Source organism: Gracilinanus agilis, chromosome 3 (assembly GCF_016433145.1).
Source record: "Gracilinanus agilis isolate LMUSP501 chromosome 3, AgileGrace, whole genome shotgun sequence".
NCBI lineage: Eukaryota > Metazoa > Chordata > Mammalia > Didelphimorphia > Didelphidae > Gracilinanus > Gracilinanus agilis.
Genome location: NC_058132.1, coordinates 380,989,270 through 381,012,029, shown reverse-complemented (window position 1 = coordinate 381,012,029; position 22,760 = coordinate 380,989,270). Strand labels below are relative to the sequence as shown.

General features: G+C 38.5%; 1 protein-coding gene across 1 annotated transcript in view; it reads left to right on the top strand.

Moving 5' to 3' along the window:
• The window catches only part of PCYT1B (phosphate cytidylyltransferase 1B, choline), a 108,387-nt gene that overhangs the window by 72,414 nt on the left and 13,213 nt on the right, over positions 1-22,760 (top strand). The window contains exons 4-6 of the mRNA XM_044666823.1: positions 4,298-4,449; positions 8,242-8,320; positions 20,187-20,329. Coding sequence (XP_044522758.1) covers positions 4,298-4,449; positions 8,242-8,320; positions 20,187-20,329 — 374 coding nt within the window. The remainder of the gene's footprint in view (positions 1-4,297; positions 4,450-8,241; positions 8,321-20,186; positions 20,330-22,760) is intronic.

Sequence of the window (22,760 nt, the reverse complement as noted above, 5' to 3'; positions counted from 1 at the left end):
CACCATCTACTTCCAAATAGGATTTGAGATTCCTTTGAAAAATAAACATAATTGTCCCCCACCACCAAAACAGAACAAAAATCAATCAAGCAAAAGGAGCAGAGAAATTGATGTTAAGAGGCTCATGAATGAGATAGCTAAACTAGATAAACAATGGCAGCAAAACATTATGAAAAGAAATATCAAATTAGAATCAAGACAACTTGATTTGAATCCTGGCTCCACTGGGACCCTAGGCTTACTTAACTTCTCTTGAGTCTTTCTTTTCTAGTCTGTAAAATGGGAATGGTAAAATTTGCACTAATTATTTCATGGGGTTGTCAGGAAAACACTCTGTACAACAAATTCCATATTATGTGGATTATAATAATCATCATTTTCTTAAAATCATAACCGTGATAGTTGCCCAACCATTTCTGGGTATACTTTTATAAGTATGAAAAATGATAAAGGCTTGTATAAATATATAAATTAGTATTTTAATTAAAGCCATGCTGATAGATAATTAGACCACGCGCTTGTAAGCATTCAAAACTGCTGCCGCCTCCATTACTGTCTCCTGTTTCCTGGAAACGCCTACTCGCAAAAGAGACCACTTCCTCCTAACCCAGGAGATTTAAACCCTTCCCTGCGTCAAGACGTAAGCCTTCCCAAGCCCAAAAACCGGAAACGGAAACCCGTTGGACCACGGGAAATGTAGTTTGATACATTTCCCAAATTTCACTTTTACAATTCCCCGTGAGGTCCGGCAAAAAAAAAGGTTAGTCCTTTTTTCTTCGCTGGACCTGTAAAAATAACAACTTCTAAATTTTTTCAGGAATTTGGGGATAAAAGAAATAGATGAACAAATGGTTAAAATTAGCCGCATTGACAAAAACCAATTTGGGGCTGTCCCCCACTGGCACAACAGTGTACAATTAAAACAATACATACAACTCAATTTCAACTCCCCATAGTTCAATCAACTGCACCCCAAAGTTCAAAGTTTGGTCTTCATGGTACAGTGAAGGCTTTTCAGACATCTTCATGTGTCCTCACCAAACAAGTTCGTAGTCTGGGTTTTGGGGAGATGGCAAGATCCTTATCCTGAAATTATTCTCAAAAGAATTTAAACTTTACATTATAGATTACAAAACATACATTTTCTTCTAAGATTTATACACTTTGTGGTTCAGTCCTAAACACAGCTTGAGGTTTTTATCTGTCAACAAGATCAGTGAGCCAATACTCACCTCTACAGAGCATTTTAAGGTTTGCAAAACTTTAGACATTATCTTGATTGGGGATCAGAATAACTCTGTTGGATCAGTGCCATTATTATCTTCATTTTACATAGGCTTGAGGCCCAAAGACATCAAGCAATTTGTCCACTGTTAAGAGGAGGCCCAATGCTAGCAACACCCTGTTAATACAGGTAAAATTTGGAGATGAAATGAAATACTTGGAAGCCATCAAACAGTTACCAAAAGTTTACTTTTTGCTAATATAGCAAGGATATGCAAGAATAAAATGGAGGGGCAGCTAGGAAGCACAATGGATAAAGCACCAGGTCTGGAGTCAGGAGGATCTGGGTTAAAATCTGGCCTCAGACATTTCCCTACTGTGGGACCCTTAGGCAAGTCATTTAACCCCCACTGCTTAGCTCTTGTCACTTTTGTGTCTTATAATTGATACTCAGATAGAAGGTAAGGGTTAAAAAAAGAAGAAGAAAATGGAACATAATTTTTTTTAAAAACTTTTTTATTTTAAAAATACTTTCCATTTTATATGATACATTTTCTTTCCCTTCCTTCATCCTTCTCCACTCCCAGAACCAACAAGCAATTCCATTGGGTTATACAAATTTTATCACTTGATACTTATTTCCAAATTATTCATTTTTGCAAGAGAGCAATCTTTTAAAATCAAACCCCCAAATCATATACCAATATAAACAAGTAATAAGTCATATGTTTTTCTTGTGCATTTCTACTCCCAAAGTTCTTTCCCTTGATGAGGATAGCATTCTTTCTCATAAGTCCCTTGGATTGTCCTGGATCATTGCATTGCTACTAGTAGTAAAGTCCATTACATTGGATCATTTCACAATGTTTCACTTTCTGTGTACAAAATTCTCTTGGTTCTATTCATTTTACTCTACACCAGTTCATGGGAGTCTAGTTCATGTAGAAATCCTCCAGTTCATCATTCCTTATGGCACAATAGTATTTCAGCACCATCATATACCACAATTTGTTCAGCCATTTCCCAATCGACGGAGACCCCCTCATTTTCCAATTTTTTTGCCACCACAAAGAGTGCAGCTATGAATATTTTTGTACAACCTTTTTTATTATCTCTTTGGAATGCAAACCTAGTAGTGGTATTGCTGGATCAAAGGGCACTCATTCTTTAAAAGCCTTTTGGACATAATTCCAAATTGCCCTTCAGAATGGTTGGATCAATTCACAACTTTAGCAGCAATGTATTAGTGTCCCAATTTTGCCACATCCTCCCCAACATTTATTATTTTCCTTTACCGTCATATTGGTCAATATGCTGAGTGTGAGATGGTACCTCAGAGTTGTTTTGATTTGCATTTCTCTAATCAGGAGGAATTTAGAACACTTTTTCATGTGATTATTGATAGTTTTGATTTCTTCATCTGAAAACTGTCTATTCATGCTCCTTGACCATTTGTCAATTGGAAAATGGCTAGATTTCTTGTACATTTGACTTAGTTCCTTATAAATTTGAGAAATTAGATCCTTGACAGAAATTTTTGTTGGAACTTAATTTCTAAGAAGAGTCTGACTCCAATTGGAAACAGGACAGCAGAAGGACAGGATATAATGACTAGCATTGTCTTCAGACACCCACCAAGTTCTAGGGGTCCGTGTGGGTGGAGGTTTTTATTTCCTTAAGTGACAAGAAAGCTGGATGGATGGAGGCAGGGCTCTGGGGACAATTAGGTTTGGGGGACAGCTTTGTCACCTTCTAGGGAAAGCTTTTGTGGGAGGATTGAGAACCCTGATTGGCACTAGTCTTGTCAGAGCCATTATCATACAACTAATACAATACCTGATGCAGGATACTTAATGGCATGTGCTAGAATCAGCTCTTAACTACTCTTTTAAAATTTTCAGCTCAGAAATGGGCAGATTTCTACATATCAGGGCTTGATTTAGTGTTCTGTTGATTATCTAGACCTAAGAAAGGGATGTAGAAAGTGTTAATAATGCAGATTAAACTTAAAAATCATTCTTATACTTCACCCCAACCCCCACCCAGATAGAAGGCAAAAAATAACCAGTACACTGCTGAGTGCCTCCATGATCTCTTTGACTCAAAATCTAGTGCTATCTATTATGGCTTACTATCCCTAAACTATTTGTCCATATTGAACCTTTTCCCCAATATATTAGAAAAGTGTTCATTCTTGAATAGAATTAGGCTTTCAGATGATGTGGATTTATAACATTTTGATAATTTCTTTATTTTTAAGATTAATTCAGATATATCTTCCCAATATCTTCTGGAAGATCATTAGGAGATCAGCATTCTCATTCCCATTTCACAGATCAGGAAACTGAAACCCAGAGACCTAAGGGGCTTGTATCAGAATTATGGTGTGGCATAGGTATCTTTGTTTCTACTTTGAAGTCTTGCATATGAAGTCTTCCTTGATCATTCTGGCATTCTGGGTCAGCTGCCCAATTTGGACATTTCAAGATCACTCATATGGTCCAATGAAAAGGATGAAATAAAGAGATCATGCATGTGATTTCATGCATATGTATAAAGCATGTGATTTAATATGTGTGTATGTATGAAAATGAATCACACCTCAGGAGTTAAGTAGCAGGCTTGATTATCCAAGTCATGTATCAGTCAGGTCTCTTCTTTCCCCTCTAGAGATCTCCCTTTGGCTAGCTCTCTCATTTTTTTTTTCTTTTCTGATTAGCAATTTTTTCCAAGACAGTAGAAAGGGGGAAGAAAAGGCTATGAAACTCCAGATTGGGCAGTTTGGATAACAGCTCAGGTAAAAGGTTTGGTGTGAAATGAGGTTGAAACTAATAGCTAAAATGAGATGTCTGGTTCATCAGTAGATTGCAGCTGTCCGTGACATCCCTGGTCTTCCATTGATGTAAGTGACCATAGACGAGCTGCAGCTGATCACTCTAATTCCTCCAATTCTGTGGTGCTCCCCTTTTTTTGGGGCTAAATTAATGGAACTCCATTCAAGGACATCTGATTAAGTATGGCGATAGCCTGGATATTAACGGACATCTTCAATGATTTTGCTTGTTTCTTCCAGTTTGCAGTGATGATCTCACTCATAAATTCAAAGGCTTCACCGTAATGAATGAAACAGAAAGATATGAGGCTCTCAGACATTGTCGTTATGTAGATGAAGTCATCAGAGATGCTCCATGGACCCTCACACCAGAATTCCTAGAAAAACACAAGGTATTTCTCATTCATCTCTATTCTCTACCTAGGAGGCTATGGAATAGCCAGTAGTTGGCAGGTGAGGTTAAGGCTAAAAGACCTTGGGTCATTGGAAGCTGCTTATATATATATATACATAAGATTTCTTTCACAGGGAGAAAAAGGGGGGCCATTTGTTTTGTCTTCAGAAAATTATATGGTTTACATCCCCCTACTGGCCCTGTGTGAGGAACTGTGCTCTGCCTTTATGTACATTAAAAAAAATAAGGTTAAGTTCCATTTGAGTGATTTTTCTATTTTTAAACTTGCCACACAGAAAAGAATGGGAAGCAAGCACTGATGTGTATGTGTGTAATAGCAGTAAAGTCAAACAATTTTCTAGTGAGAAGGAAATAAAAGAGAAAACTACAAAATGATTTGTTCCAATCAATCCCAAGTTTTTATTTAGCACAATTATAGGTTCAGCCTATGCTTGGCATGCTAGGAATATAGAAAAAGTAAAAGATATAGTCCTTGTCCTCAAGTTTACTCTATCCTTAGCAAGACAAGATCGACACACACAAAATAAGAATGAGAAGTATAAGGCAGTGTGTGAGCAACTGGAGTGCACAGTTGTGCTGGTTCAGTTTAGAGAAAAAGATAATCAATGAACAAATCCTTCAGTGCTCAAGGAAGAGGGCAAGGAAGAGACTGGACTGGATCTAGCTATTGACAATGAGTAACAATCTAATAGGGAGACAGGAGAAATGGGAAACAACATCAGCAAAGGCAAGAGAGGCAGGTATAGTCATGACATATTCAATTCAAGAGATTAAAGCCTTAATATGGGGGGGGAGGCAGAAACCACTCAATGCACTAGGTGGCAAGATAGGCATTGAGATTAGCCCTGTGATTGCAATTGTGTCAAGTGACTCCCCCTTTATCCATGTGGGTCAGTACATCCTGTACAACTTAGAGTCTTAAAGAGTTACCAGGAACATTGAAAGGGAAGTGATTTGCACAGAGTTACACAGCTAATGTGAGCTAGAAGTAGGATGTGAGCCCATCTCTTCCTGGCTTCAAATCTGGCCCTTAACCTCCAAGTTGTGCTGCTTCTAAATATACAGAAAACTATAATATAATCATAATATAATATAATATAATATCTATTATTGTATAGTTAGAAATCTTGAACCCCTAAAAACTACAGTACCCAAAAATCCTTTCTGTATTACCTAGAGTGCTTTTCCTTTTATCTACGTTTGCATGGTCACATTTTGTCTAAGTTCTGAGGCTCAGCCTTGTGCTCCTTTTTTTTTTTTGCTCTTGGGAGCGGGCTAATTAGTACCTTTTTAGTTAGTTTTTTTGTTAGTTTATTAGTAAGAAAAATTTATAAAAATATAATTTTTAGTTATTGGATATTAATTTTAAAATCCACACCATATAATATAAGAATGAACCATGTAATATATACTATATACTATATATATATATACTATATAATATAAAGATGCAAAATACTGTAGAATTTTGGAGGAACGAGAGAAGACATTTTCTTTTTTTTCTTTTTTTAAAAGTGTTTAAAAAATTTTTTTAAACCCTAATATCTTTTATATATATACTTCTATATTAATTTTATTTGTTACAGGGCTAGGCAATGGGGGTTAAGTGACTTGCCCAGGGTCACACAGCTAGGAAGTGTCCGAGGCCAGATTCAAACCTAGGACCTCCCATCTCTAGGCCTGGCTCTCAATCCACTGAGGCATCCAGCTGCCCCACTAGAGAGAAGACATTTTCTTGTGTTGACACATTTGGTGGAGTTGGGTAGGGGGGATGGAGAACTTTGCCTTCATGAAGGAGAGAGCATTTGAGATAGACCTCAAAGAATGAGTAGGATTTTGACAGATCACAAAAAGAAAACAAACAAGCCTCCAAATCTTGAGTGTGGTGTTGTGGGCAAAAAACTTAGAAGCCCTGGGTTCAAATTCTGTGCTCTAACTTATTCACTGAGTGACCATGAACATGTCATAACTTCTATGAGCCTAAGTTTCCTCACCTATAAGGTGGAGACGATACCTCTCTTGCACAGCTCACTGGGCTGTTGTGAAATTTGAGTGTGACAGTGTATGTAAAGTGCTTTACAGAATGTAAAGTCCTATGTAACCATTAGTTATTATTGGTTGGGGAAAGAATGGAGAAACTTGGATAAAGAAATTGGAACCAGGCTATGAAGGGTTTTCAAGGCATAAAGTCATTGATGTGTTTTTGTTTGTTTTAACAAATAGTGATTTAAGGAATATTCCTATTTAACATCAGCTTACAGGATAGATAATAGGGAGAGCAAGAAGTTAAGAGAGGCCACTTTGGAGGTCATTGCAATTATCCAGGAACAAAGAGAAAGGAGTCTGGACTGGGATGGCAGTGGCGAGAAAGGAAAAATAGACAAGAAAAATATTTTGAGGTAAAATAAGCAAAATTTAGTGACTGACTTAAGGAAGGAGATGAAAGAGCAAGATGAGGGGAATACAACCACAAGATTGTGAGCCTGAGTATCTGGAAAAAATAGTTGTGTCATTGGCAGAGAGGGTAAGGGGAGGAGGTACAGAGAGATGAGTTCTATTTTTAACACATTGAATTGGAAGGGATAGTGAGTCGGTGCACAATAGAAAAAGAAATCCCAAGACCAGATTCTGGTCTTTTTCCCCACCTCTGCCTGCACCAAACAGATGTGTAACAAAGTGCAAGTCACCTAATCTCTCTAAGCCTTGGCTCCCTCATTTCTAAAATAGGTATAATAATATCTGTGGATCAAGGTGGTCATGAGGGTCAAATGAGAAAAAGTTATGTGAAAGTGATTTTCAAAGCATGATGCATATGAAACATGACTATTATTAGCTATGAGGCTGGAAAGGGGATAGAGCCTGAGATGGAGATTTGGGAGCAACCAGCATAGTCAGCCAATAATCAACAAACATTTATTAAGCATGGGGCAGCTGGGTGGTTCAGTGGATTGAGAGCCAGGTCTAGAGATGGGAGATTCTGGGTTTGAATATGCTCTCAGACACTTTTTATTGTGTGATCCTGGGCAAGTCACTTAATTCCCATTGCCTAGCCATTACCAATTTTCTGCCTTGGAACCAGTACACTGTATTGATTCTAAGAAAGGAGGTAAGGGTTTAAAAAACAAACAATATTTATTAAGCACCTACTATGTGCCAGGCATTGTGCTAAGTGCTGGAGATATGAAAAAGATAAATGACAATCTGTTCTCGAGGAACTCCCAGTATAATGGGGGAGACAATATGCAACAGAGTACAAACAAGCTATATCTACAAGATTAAATAAGAAATTATGAAGAGAGAGAAGGTGTTAATAATAAGGTAGACCAGGAAAGTGGAAGTTTAGATTTTAGCTTGGACTTGAAGGAAGTCAAGGGAAGCCAGGGAGTGGAGAAGAGGATGGAGAGCCTTCTAGGCCAGGGGACAAAGGTTATAGTATTCAGGAAAATGGATGGATTCTCTGAGGGAGAGAAGAATAGAGGCCCAAGAACTCACCTCTTGGCCATGCCCAGAGTTACAATGTGGAAGGAGCAAGAAGAACCAGTAGAAAAAAAAAAAACCAAACTCAAATTTTTGAGTCTAGATCCCACTGATTTTGGTGGAAATAGAGAATACAACTGTTTTTTGACAAGAGTCTGACCACAAATAAAATTTTCAAATTCAGGTGCCAAGAAGGCATTTCCCAGTCTTCTCTCTCTCCCCAAGTCTTTGGGTACCACTTTTTGTACCCTCCAACTCAGCAGAAATATTTCCCTTTCTCTTTCCTGGACAGATTGACTTTGTGGCCCATGATGACATTCCTTATTCCTCTGCTGGCTCTGATGATGTTTACAAGCACATAAAGGAAGCAGGTGAGGGTTCTTCTCTGTTTCAATTCCTACCACCTCAGTACAACAGTTTTGGCCCTGTTCCCTCCAAGGTGCTGGTCATATTTGTCTATATAAAGGCCACAAATGAAAATAGGACACTCATGGGCAGGTTGGTTTATCTGAAGATGACCAGATAAAAATCATTTAAAGCAGTGCTCACCCAGGCAAAGGCAGTGCTCATGACTTAAAAAGAGTGAATTGCATCCCATTCCCTCCTGAAATAGCCCCATCTTGAGCTTGTCTCCAACACAACCATACCACCCCCTTTTCCCATTATGGCTCAACTCTTCTTCATTCACTCCCTCCCCCAAACCTCCACTTCTGGCCTCCTGTGTCTATGCTCGAGAGTTGGCCCATGAGGGCAGTTATAACAGTGCCACCCTGCCAGGAACCTGAAGTAGCTGTGCCAGCCCTAATTCACTGCCCTTAGCCCCTGGCAAACTCATATCCTGTTCCTCAGATCAACTTGTGTCTTTAGCAGGTGCTGGGCTCTGGGCTCTAATTTAGAGGCTGGTGAAGAAGACCAGCCTCTTCTCCTCCTTCCCCCTCTCAATACACATAGTCATGAATAAGATGATCTCACTACATTATCTCTCCCTGCCCCAATCCACTCTTCTCCCAAATCTCCCTGTTCCTAGTGAGGACACTACCATCTTCAGAGTCACTCAGGTTCATCACTTCAGTGTCGACTTGATTCCTCGTTCTCCCTCTCCTCACATAGCTAATCAGTCACCAAATCTGGGCCTTTTACCCAATCAAATGATCAAATGAGATCCTCTCTGTAAAGTGGCTGGCACACAGTAAGGGATCTACAAATGCTTATTTTCTTCTCTCCTCTTCTTCCTTCTCTTCCCTCCACAGTATCACTCACATCTCTCCCTTCTCTCTACTCACACACCCTTAGCATCTCTGGATTGGCCATTGCAGTCTCGTCCACATTGGTGTCCCTTCCTCAAAGGAAAGTCATTCTGGCAGCTGTGTAGTAGAATTGGGGAGGAGAGAGGCTTAAAGTAGAGAAACCAAGTAAGAGGCTATTTTGATAGTGTAGCTGAGAGTGATGAGTCTGAACTAGGGTGGTGGCTATGTGGATAGCCACACACACACACACACACACAGTATTGTGGGAGTATAAAGGACCAGATTTGGCAACTGATTAGATATGGGGATGGGGGGAGAGAGAATGAGAAATAATGGATGACATGAAAGGGATGGGGGGAAGTAAGGAGATAGTCTTATTGGGGCATGATAGAGAAAGTCTAGATAGTTGGGAATGGAACCTGGAGAGGAATGAATGAAGATATTCCTGGTCCAGGCATTTCCTTAAAATGGAAGTTCTAGGGAGAGGGGATGATCAGAGGAGGGGTCCCATGGGTAGAGTATACTTCCAGTGTGAGAAATTTAGGGAGAGAATGAACTTTCAGGTGAGAAAGCCCCCATAGCATGGTAAAGAAAGTCCAAAGAGTCAAAAATGGTCATTAGAGAGGAATGGAATGACTAGAGATCAGAGTGAGGATAAAAATTATGTTTAGGAAGAGTGAAACTGGAAGAAAGATGGAAGTATAGAAGAAGTCAGAGTCTGAGAAAGGCATTTCTGAATCTTGAAAGCTGACTAGTAAAGGGCGATGGGGAGGTCAAATGGATGGGGGAAGCCAAAGGCAAGGTCATTCCCAGGAGTGTCTGAGGTGAAATTGTTGAGCATGGGAGTGGAAGAGGATAATGCATTGGAAGGTCCAAGTGTTTGCTGTTGGGATGCACAGACTCTCTTCTGATCTGAATTTGCCTTCTGCTTCAGTCTCCTCAGTCTGTTTCATGGTCACTGGTAATACTGGTTGGGCATAGTGACCATATTGCTTCTGGCCTCCATCATTTTGGAACCTTTTCTTTTTTTTTTAAATTTATTTTTATTGTCATGCAAAATATACTTCCATATTGGTCATTGTTATAAGAGCACACTCATACATAACAAAAATCCCAACATAAAACCATAAATATACTAACGTGAAAAATGACTCCAACAGTTCTTTCTCTGGAGGTGGATAGCATCCCCAGTCATAAGTCCTTTCAGGATTGTCCCAGATCATTGTATTGCTGGGAGTAGCCAAGTTTTCACAGATAATCATCATCCAATATTGCTGTTTTTGTGTACAATGTTCTCCCAGTTCTGCTTATTTTGCTCTGCATCAGTTCCTGCAGATCATTCCTGCTTTTTCTGAAATCATCCTGCTTATCATTCTTTATAGTACAATAATATTTAATCACCCACATGTACCATAATTTGTTCAGCCATTCCCCAATTGATGGACATCTCAATATTTTTGAAACTTTTCAAATGAGATAATATTTGTAAAAAATGCTTAGCATGGTGCCTGACACAAAATTGGTGCTCTATAAATATTTATTCCCTTCCTTTCACTTTTTGGCTAATACCTTTCTGGGTTCTCTGTCTATAGAAACCAACAGTCTGTGCCATGGTAAATCCCCAGTCCCTCCTTATGGCAAGTCTCCTCAGGACCCATTTAGGGAGGGACAATTCTTTCCCATGGCTGTTTTATCTTCCTAGAGATCTAGAATCTGAAGAAATCACTTTGTGGCTTTATGAAAAAGTTCAATTCTTACTCACAAATGGTAAGAGCCATACATACTAATTACTCAGGAAAGACCTATCTTATTGTAGCTCTATCTTCCTATCCTGTGATGATAATATCCTCAAGATGTGCAAGGGGGGGGGCAATAAATGTCTGCTAATGGGAAAGTACTGGTGCTGTCAGATACAATATTCTCTTCCTGAAGCTGATAAGTGATGGCCTAGAAGAACAGAAATGATCAGAAAACGATCCATTTAAAGCCAGAAGAGACCTTAGTCTGAGTTTGAGGAAAACAAGTTCATAGAGCTAGAGCTGGAAGGCACTTGGGTCATTTCTTCCCACCATCACATTTTATATAAGAGGAACCTGAGCCCAAAATGGCTTGCCAAAGGTGACACAGGTGATAGGTGGCAGAACCTCATCTTCAGAAAAGTAGCCCTGTTGTCAAACAGCTCCCTTGTCAGAGTACAAAGTGAGCACTAATAAGCTCAGAGCTCGTAGGATCTTAGATTACAAGATGCCAGATTTAGAGCTGGAAAGGACCTCAGAAACCACCAATCCTTTCATTTTATAGATTAGCAAACTGAGGCACTGGGAGGTTAAATGACTTGCCCAAGGCCATGTAAGAAGAAAGGATCAAAAATGGGGCTGACTCTTTCCACTAGATCATGCTGCCTCCATGAAAAAGGTGGAATTATTCTATTCAGTGTAATAATCCCTCTGAATTGTCTCATAGGTCTTTCATTGCTGATGGTATTAATATATTTTGCTTCTATAGAGATCATGTTTTCTTTTAAGGTTATTGATTTTTGCTTCCCTTCTTCCAGATTGGTCTTCACTTTTTCGTATTTACATTCCTATTCATTTCTCCTCTCTTTTGTTTCTTTGGTGAAACTTGCCTCCATGGATTCAAATCCTTCTATTCCACCAATTATTTCTGAGTAGAGATCATACATTCTTCTTTCCCAACTTAGGCAAAGCACCTGCTTCTTCCTGGTTTTGCATATTATTTACATAAATTGCATATAGGTGAAAGTGAGTTATTTTGGCCAGAATTATGTAGGTAATTATAGCAAGTGCTTTCATTTTTTTTCCAACATGTCCCTTGATACCTTTTAACCTCTTTTTACTGCAATCAGATCAAATGATACATTGAAATTAATGCAACCTTTTCCAATTCTTAGAACAAAAGGACCAGTGAGTAAGTAGTTGAACTCTTTTGGAACTAGTTTTTTTGGGAAGCCCTCTACCTGATATCTCTCCAGTTGGGTTTTTACTTAGTCTTCCCCCAAACAATCAAGAGAATAAAAATAACCAACAATAGCATCTCTTTTTGTGAATCTTGTGAAAAGTGGTCTCTACTGCACATCGTTCTCCACCATTGTTCTTTTAATTACATTGATTTCTGTCATATTATGGAACTTCAACTAATCAACTTTGTATTATAATAATCACTGCTAGAATAGTTTTCCAAACTCCAGTTTGCATTAACTTTAATTTGCCTTAAAAGAGTTACTGGGAAGATAATTGAAATTGCAATACTATTACTTGATTCTGTGCTGGAACATTGGCTCATGAGAGTTGACTATTAAATTTCCAGTGTGAGCATTTACATCTCAGAAATCAGCAAATGCTATTAGTCAGGGGAAATTTATTATTTTGTTGATTATCCTGACTTAAGGAAGTGATAGAGAAAATGTTAGTAATGCAGATTAAACTAAAAAATGTGCCCTCTATAAATTTTTATTTTTAGAGAGCTGATTGTTAAACATTTACAAGCGTACCTCTACCCAAATCCAGTTGAGAATAATCTTCCCATAACAAGATCTTAAAACACAGGCTTTAGATTAGATCAGTGATTCCCAAAGTGGGCACCACCGCCCCCTGGTGGATGCTGCAGCGATCCAGGTGGGCAGTGATGGCCATACTTCTTTTGTATTACATTCTATTCTGAGTTCAATAAACAGTTTCATAATTTCTAGGGGGCGCTAAATAATATTTTTTTTCTGGAAAGGGGGTGGTAGGCCAAAAAAGTTTGGGAGCCACTGGATTAGATGATGGTCTAAATTTCATTTCAGGTCTGTGACAGTAAGACTTTAAGTAGGATTATTTATAAGGTCATCTGATCATTCTGTTCTTGAGCAAAAACTTTCAGGCAGTGACTCTCATTTGCTTCTTCCACTTTTCCATCTATTCTCTGTTCTCTATTTCCTGTAAGTTGAGAGTCTTGATCCACTGGGAAGTTTATCTGGAAAAGCTTTGAGGAAGTGGTTGGAGCTGAAGCTTTAAAAGGACAAGAGCCAGAGAAAGGGAATTATTGGTGGTTGGTGGTTTGGGATTTAAAATTTTACTATATTTTAAAAATTAACTCATATATTTATACGTGCACAGTAGAAATTGTACTAGACTCAGAGTTAGGAGAGACTTGGATTCAAATCCTCACTTTCATTGTGTTATATGAACTGAGGCAAGTCACTAAATATCTTTGAGCCTCTTCTGTGGAAACATTTCATAAATGTGAATTACCATTAATATCAGAAGTAGTAGTCATACAAATCAATCAACAAATATTTATTAAGTAGCTACTATATATTAGGCATTGGGGAATCAGAGACAAAAAAAAATAGTACCTGCCCTCAAAGAGTTTATATTCTATTGGGAGAGACATGATAGGCACACATAAATAGGATAGGGACAGGAGCTATCTAGCTAATCTAGAGTTTTGTTAATATAGGAATTTTGTTAATATAGGAAATTTCCACTTGAGGAATAATGTAGGTCAGCACCTTCTCTGGAATGTATAATAATCATAGAGAATTGCTTGGCCATTGAGAAGTTAAGTGACCTGTCCAATATGTCAGAGGCAGGATTTGAATATAGGTCTTTCTGGGTCCAAAGCCATCCCTTTATCCTCTATGTTTGCTGCATTTAGGAGGTAGGCTTTAGATGAAGATTCAGCAAAGGATATTGAGAAGTAGTCAGATTGGTTAAAGATAAATTAAGAGAGAGAAATGCTGTGAAAATGGAAGAGAGCATCAAAAGAGGATGGCTAACAATGTCAAAATCTACAGGAAGGTCCAGAAGGCTGAAGATCGAAAGTAAAAGCAGTAGAGATAGTAATAGTATATATGTAAATAAATCCTTTTCTATGTAAGACACACCTATAAAACATGCATATCTTGCATAAAGGTTATAAAATAGGTTTCTGTGGATATTCAGTTAGTCTGTTTAACAGAAAGTTACCACTTATCAATGTGCTAATAACAAATATCATTCGTTTTATTTTCCAAACAAAAAATGATTAATTTTCTTTTTAAAATTATATGTTGAACTTGACAGTTATTATATTTAGGGGGCAGTTCTATATACAAAGGACAAATATGAAACCATAAATCTCCCATGTATGGATTGTTTTTTTAAGAACACATCACTTAATAGAGTAGTGCCAACACGGCTCTTGTCTGTTTCCCCTTCTGAACTTCCTTTAGATCTCTTCTCTGTAGTTCTTATTTATTTAAAATCCTTATCTTCTGTCTTGGAATCAGTAAAGGCAGAAGAGTGGTAAGCGCTAGGCAATGGGGGTTAAGTGACTTGCCCAGGGTCACACAGCTGGGAAGTGTCTGAGGTCAGATTTGAACCTAGGACCTCCTGACTCTAGGCCTGGCTCTCAATCCACTGAGCCACCCAGCTGCCCCCTAGTAATTTTTTTAAAGTGTTCCATTAAAATTCTTTTTTCCTTTTTTGGGTCCACTGTCTGCTTCCCTGAAAACATTACCCCTTTCTCCAATGATTTTCCAATTCCAAAGAATGTTCCTATGTGTGAAAGCTTGTCTTTCCTCTTGGGTCTCTTGGACACATTATATATTTCCTAAACAAACTATAACTTCCCCTTATCTTGTGTCCATCAGCTACCCACTGATGAGGAGTTTGTTCTGTCACTGACTCAGCTTTCTGGCTAGCTCTCACACTGGAGCTACACCCTTTGGCTTGTACTTAAAAGGATGGATGCATACAGTTGGCTTGGTTCCCTGAAGAGAGTCTTCCGTCGCCATTATTTGTGTCAAGGAGCTCGTATCAGGTGCAGACACAGAAGGGTACTTGGGAAGAAAGTCTGAGTGAAGAGAGGCTGAGGGAGGGGACACCAGAAGTTTCAGAAAGGTACTCCTGGGCTAAAGAAGACCCAAAGCTCCAGGAAGATTCTGCTGGTTTAGAGCAAAGAGAAGGAAACCTTTCCAGAGGGAAATGTGGAAGGAGAAAAGCAGCTGCTATCAGAGTCAGGAAGGGGAAAGACTGGTAGAGCAGGAATCTGTGACATGGAACAAACAATCAGAACCTCTCTCTAGGCTACAAATCAGGCTTACTGGGTAGAACTGGAGGTTAAGTGGGACTTACCAGAGAGAAAAATGGACTGTTTTACTCCCTAGAAATTCTGAATTCTTTTCTACATGAGGAGAGCCCCACATAAGGCTTCACTGGTTCCTCCTACAGAAGTAGAAGCCCATATGAAGAAGAAAGGGCATTTTAAACAATCATTTACAGGGTCAGGTATAAATTCTCTGTGTTTCTTGTTGTATTAAGTAAACTCTATACCAGAGTCAATATTTGGCTGGTGAGAGTATTTGCATGGTTATTGAAGCCATTCTTAGGCATGAGTCATTTGTATTGTTCTAGGGGAAACCTTGGATGGGAGCCTACACCATTGAATCATTATTGTGAAGCCTTCATGATTTAACCACAATTCTTGTTGACTACCATTTTAAACATTGCTTCTATGAGATATAGTGCATTCTGAATGCCAAATAACTGTCTTCAAAATGAGAATTGGGTCATAACTCTCTTGTGCACTGGAGACTGCCCATATAGTAAAATACAGTTAGCCCTAAAACCATTCTCTGACTCATCGTTGTAGATCGTCTCTCTAATGACACAATCCTTCTGTGCCTTCTTATTCTTTGTCATTCTTATCTGCATCTTCCTATAAATTGTTCCTAAGAGGTCCACTCAGATTCCTCTTAATCTCCTTGCATTGCATGGACATCAATGGAACATCTATCAGTCTTCCCTTCCTTTTATCTTAGGTAGGCATAGATCAAGAGCCTAGTTTGCCTAGGTGTGCCAGCATACCCTGGGGGGAGTGTTACTATTGGCCTTCCTCTAAATGGAAAGGGTGCAGATTTGTTGTTGTTGGGGTTGGGGGGGGGGAGGTCAAGCAATTATCTCTCTAAGGTTACTTTCACCTTCCTCAGGATCTACCTAAGCCATGTGATCTATTGTAATAATGGGTGATGCTTGTTCAGGATGTGCCCGTTGGATCATCCTCTAATTCTCACCCCTTGTGAATTTTACTAAGGATCTGTACTGGGTCATATTCTCTTCCTTCTATGTACTATCTGTCCTCATGACCTCATCAGCTCCCAGGGTTCAAGTATCTCTTTGCAAATGATTTTTTTTGCCTTTGTGAGAGAAAATTTTATTGTCATTATTCACCTCATAGGAGTTCAGAAAGAACAAATTAGCTCAAGCCAACATGATTGGCAGCTGGAATAATCTAATGAAGCAAGTCTACCCCTAGATTCTCTCTTGAATTCTAGTCCTATATCACCAACTAAATATCCTGTAGGCACTTCAAACTCAACATGTCCAAAACAGAAACCATATTGGACTCCCATCCAACACTTCCTTTTTACTAATTTCCCTATTTTTGTCATGGACACCACCATTCTTCCAGTTAGATTAGACTGCATATGGCTCTAATACAATTCCTCCCAAGGGGAGGGGAAGGACTCTTGGCAACTCTTGCACCAGGGTGTACCCTGGGTCATCTGGATGCTCCAGACACACTCTATGCATACCTATATTCCTCATTATATGATTGCCTTCATCTTTTTCTGCTCTTACATCCTTCAGATAGTATCCTTTATGATGCTTCTGCATAGTTCTTCTTTGGGAATACATGACAACCTAATTAGACCCATCATGAATCTCCTATGCTTTGGGTAGTTCAATTCTTTAGAGACAGTATATTCCATGATTTAAAGCTTTATGCCATTATCTGCATACTGAAGTTTAAAAAAAAGACTGGCCTTTGTGTAAGGCAGAAGATTGGAATCACTAAAATGAAAGTATTGGTTCCCAAAGGCAATCCAGCCCACTGTTCTCCTTCTGTTCAATACTAGGTCCTGTTCCATATCCATAGTGTCTTTCCCAAATAGACCTATATTCCAGAAGTCTTAGTGTACTTTTAATCTTCAATAAAAGGCTTTAAAAGTTCAAAACTGCTCTAAGACTTTTGGAACACCTTACATGTATTCCACGGACCAGCTTTATTGACTACCTACCTATTCAACAACATGTCATAATATAGACAACAGACATTCTTCATTTGCTTGTTTTTTTTTTCCTGGATAAAGATCTTTTGAGAGACGATGAATCATATTTAGGAAGCTCTGGAATGTACCAGGAATTGATACAATCAATACAACACAATCCACAAATAGGAGCAACTGGAATACCTCAATATTTATAAACAATATCTCTTCCACTTGAGTCCAATATTGGATGTCATTCAAGAGAATGACAAACACCTTTGGAGAGCATACTTTTTGCTGTTTTATGCCTTGTTTGATGATAACGATAACTAAATCGTTACTGTATAAAGGCATTTCCATCATTATATTTTTTGAAGAATCTTTTATGATTTTGCTATTTGCAAAAGCAATACCTTGCTAGTTGAAGAAGCTTTAAGGTTTTCCTCCACCAAATCAAGTATCTTTTTTTATAGTCAACAAATAAATAAAATGGGATCATGTATTTTCTGTACCATTATACAAAGACTGACTGTCTCACATACACATTATTACCTCCCCACAACATGATAAACCTGGTATCAGAATTTGCTTAAAATCAGAATTCTCTATTAACCAATACTTCCATCAAACCCACTCTCTTATGGTAGCATTTCTATTACAGGACAAACATGTCATTTTCTCACTTTGGGGGAAATATACGTAAGGTTCCAGTTGGCTCTTTCATTAACATTACTATTTAATAATAGAAATGATAGCTATTGCCTACTGTGTGGCAGGCACTGTGCTGAATGCAAATACAATGTCATTTGATCCTCACAATAGCCCTGAAAAGGAGGTGCTATTAATACCCAAATTTTACAGTTGAGGAAACTGAGGCAGACAGTGGTTATGTGCCTTGCCCAAGGTCACACAGCTAGTTAGTGTCTAAGGTGGGATTTTAATTCAATTTTCCTGACTCTAGGTCTAGCTCCCTATCCACTGCACTACCACTCTGCCATTTCCATTTTAATATATATTATTAAGTAAATATATTACTTATCCCAGGAGCATGGGATAATATGGATAATATGATCATATTTAAGTCTTCATAAACATAGATATTTCTATTAGATAAAAACCAACTATAGAGATTTTCTGCTCTGCTCTGCTGATGACCACCACAATCATTTACCTGGATGAAGAGTCTCTGCTGAGATCAGGGAGAGCACAATAGAGAACTGGTGAAGGAAGTCAGAAACTTTTCAGCCAGTCACACTTGTTTCAGGGTTTTTTCCCACTGATAATGGCTTAATTTAAGAGCCTGAAATCACTCCAAATGGAGCAAAAGATACTGAAATGTGGATTAAACCTAAGCGTACTTGGCTCTGCTTGTCACAATGACATGTCAGAATCTCATTGCAAAGCATGCTAAAAAAAGAGGTAACTTAAATTAAATAGACTGTAAGGTCCAGATATTCTATTATACCCTACTACCATTGAAAGTTTCCCTTCATTAACATGTGCTCTGCTACTTCCTAAAATAGCTACCTAGCCAAATACTGCAATCCTGAAAAGCATGATAAGAAAGGTTCTGGGATCGTGCTCATTACAGAATATTTTTAGCAGAGTAATAATTAGGATTTGGAAAAAAAGATGGGTGCCTCATTATATCACCAGAGCATTCTCTGCTTCTTTCATAGTCCTGCCTCTCATCCAGCCAAAGCAAATCTTTTCCCCTGCCCCAAATCTGCAGCAGCAGCAGCAACAGCACATTTAGTTTTTCTACTATTTAGACCTTGACCTCCCAACTTCATAGGAAGGGAGGAAAAAAAGAGAAAGGAATAGCTCAAGTCTTTAGGATCTGAGAGACTTAATGAGATCTCTTGCTAGCTACAGAAAAGAGCCAGAAATGTCTCTGTCCTGTTGCACTAAGGAGGGGGAGGCATTGGGGGCAGGTTGGATCATGGGTCTCTGACAGAAGTTGCTCCCATCAGTGTGTTGCTACAATACTTTTTCATGCAAAAATAAGATGTAAGACCTCTGATTCTGTCATCTTCAACCTGCTTATTTCACAGGCTCCCATCCTTACCATATTCCCCACTTCACAGCAGTGTCAATTTAAGTGATATTTATCTCTTCGGCTTTCAGGTCTTTGACTGGATACTTTATCCCCCATCCATATTTTATATATCTGATCATTTTTAGGAAAGTAGGTCTTAATTGTCCCCAATTCTTGACCTTCGGCTTTCTATTACAGATGACACACTGTGCCATGTGTCTTCTCACAAGCCCAATCCCACTACTAAGAGTACACCAAAGCTTTGCCCTGCTGTGTTTCCAGCATGTGCCAATTCCCCCTCCTTCCTGGTAGCCCTCTGCTCCTGGGGGCTGGCCAAATTGGTATTCAACTTGGGATAGCTGACCAGCTTAGCCCACTGCCACTCAAACCTTTGAGCTCAAGAGAGTCATCATCATCAAGAGATCTCACCACCTCTTCTCTAGTAGCAGAGATTACAGACATGCACCACCAAACCCAACCCATCAATGTTTTATTAATGAATTTGACAATATGCATTTTCCCTATTGATGGCTGTGTGTAAATGCAAATATAGACAGTATAATTTTTTATAATTTTATAGAATGTATAATAGAATTTGTTACTTTCTGTTCTTGTCTGGTTGTATTTAGTCCCATGGGCAATTGAATCAAAAGGCACCAGTGGATAGTCCCACTGCAGCATAAAAAAACAAACAAAAAAAGCCCTCTTTATATGGAGGGGAAGTAATTTAGCACCCCACTGTTACATCCCCTTATTTCAGACTCTGAATGAAAAGCACTAGATTCCTTCTCCCCATCTGGTAAAAAGTGATGCCAAGTCTCTGTGAGGAAGAAATAACAAAACCAACGAATAAACAGATCTAAGTGGTAAAACCTAGAAGTGACTCTAATTTCTTTTTTCTTTTCCACCTTGACTAGGAATGTTTGTCCCTACTCAGAGAACAGAAGGCATCTCAACGTCAGACATCATCACCAGAATTGTCCGTGACTATGATGTTTATGCCAGACGTAACCTCCAAAGAGGGTACACAGCTAAAGAACTGAATGTTAGTTTTATAAATGTAAGTACTCTTTGAACAAGCTTTGATGACAAATATCACTTCCTAGGAGGGCCATTTTCCATTTCCTGCCTCTCTTCTATTTATAGTCCCCATATTGACTGCTTAAAGCAAAAGATTTCTTTTAGATATCCCATTGCCTCTGGGCAAGGATTGACTTTTTTTTAATGGCAGGTATTTCTGACTTTAATGAAGTCAGAATATTCTTCCTTGATTTTTCAAGGTCAGTAAGTTTTCATTAGATGTCTCAGAGGCCTCTTCCATACTAAAGTTAAATAATAAACAACTGGTTCAATAGAATATAAAGCCTTAGACTTCTTCCATATTTCCGCTGTGTTACTCCCATCTCACAGAACTGCTTCGGTTAGCTTAATAATACAGCTGTTGTTCAAACAAGCTATAAAATGAGAAAAACAAGGTGCAAGAAGCAAAGATTACCATCCTACAATCTTAGAATCCTACCAGAGGCTGAAGAGCTATATTTGCCTAGTAATGGAGGAACATTAAAATAAGAAATCCACACCCAGTTTCAATCTTTTAAAAGAAAAAATCTACACATCAATTTTTTTAGGAGTGGGAAGAAAATTTTTGTCTAAAAATCTACAATTATTTGCAGTCATAGTTAATAACATACATAATTGATCACTAGTCCCTTCAAAACATGAGTGATGGTTAATGGGAGAGATGGTAATTACTGCTTGCCTTCACGATCCAATGACTGTTCTCGGGGTGATGGGAGAAGGAAAGCTGACTACTGTGGAAGTGGAGGTCTTCTCATGGTGTTGGCTTTGATCACGGCACTGAGGCGTGTGTTTCAGTCAAGAGATTGATTGAAACTCATTTTTTTATATCAGGCAGATAAAAAAATTCCAAATTTTTATAAAAACATAGTTTATTTAAGAAAATAATAGTTATAGGTAGAGATAGTTTCATTTCCAAAGCCCATTGTCTACCGTCTTCAGTGATAATAAGCCACAAAAGAGGCCAGATTAAAATATAGCCCAAGCCTAGTATTTATAGGTTTGTACAATATAAACTGAACCAGGATAAGCCAGATTCCTCTGTCCTAAGCAATACTTGAGTGTTGCCTGAATATGAGATCCTTCATTCTGTTTCTGTTATATCCCATTGTGCTTTCAGTGAAGCAAGGATAGAATAATACTTGGGAGTCAGGAAGTCTTGGGTTCAAATATTATCTCAAGACTTTTCCTACCTGAGTACCTAGGAAAGTAATTTGAGCACTTTGTGCCTCAGTTTCCTCAACTATAAAATGAGGGAATTGGACTCAATCGATCAATGACCTCAGAAAAATACATCACCAGAAGGCTGGCCACTAATGGGGTGAAATATTATCTTTTGAGCAGGGGTCCATAACTTGGGGCCCACAGATATTCAAGGAGCTCAAGGAGATTCTGGGGATCTGTGAATGTGGATAGGGAAAAGAAAAATTCCATCTTCATTTTCATTATCCAATAATTGAAATTTAGCATTTTCTTAAATTATGAATTAAAAAAAAACCCAGGCCATTATTCTAAGAAGGGATACAAAGTCTTTGCTAGACTGCCAAAAGACTCCATGACACCAAAAAAGTTACGGGGGAATCAGGAGAAAGAGAGAACAAGCACTTATTAATCACCCATCATGTGCCAGGCACTGACGTCGGTGCTTCGGATACAAGAACAAAAAGTGAAACAATACTTACAAGGCAGCTAGATGGGTCAGTAGATAGAGAGTCAGGCCTGGATACATGAGGATCCTGGGTTCAAATCTGGCACCAGACACTTCCTAGCTGTGTGAACCTGGGCAAGTCATTTAACCCTGATTGCCTATCTCTTACCACTCTTCTGCCTCAGAACCAATACTTGGTATCTATTAAAGAAAGTAAAGGTTTAAAAGAGAAAGAAAAGAAATAATATTCATAAGGAGTTTACACTCTAATGGAAGAGAGAATAAGTAAAAACAGCATAAATATCAAGAGAATAAATACCAAGTAGTTAAACACAAGGTAGCTTGCCACCAGCAATGGAATGATCAAGGAAACCTTCATGTAGAAGATGGTGGTTGAGTTGTAGCCTAAAGAAAAAGAGAGTTTCTCTGAGGTGGAGGTTTCAGGGATGTGGATGGCTTGTGGAAAAGCCATGGAGAAATGGTTATGAAGAGCTTTAAAAGTCAAAGGATTTTATAACTGATCTTGGAGAAAGCAGGAATCCACTAGAGTTTGTTGAATGAGATGAGATATGTGTGTAATGATCAACAGATCTGATCATATCATATCCTAAAACTAGCATTTTAGGAAGATCAGTTTAACAAATAAATGAATCTTTTTAAGGCCAAGAATACATGAGAGCTAAAATATAATGTCTACATACATTATTTATCCTTCCCCTAAAGGTCAATTCCCAAACCTCATCATACCATGGAAGTATCTCTATCC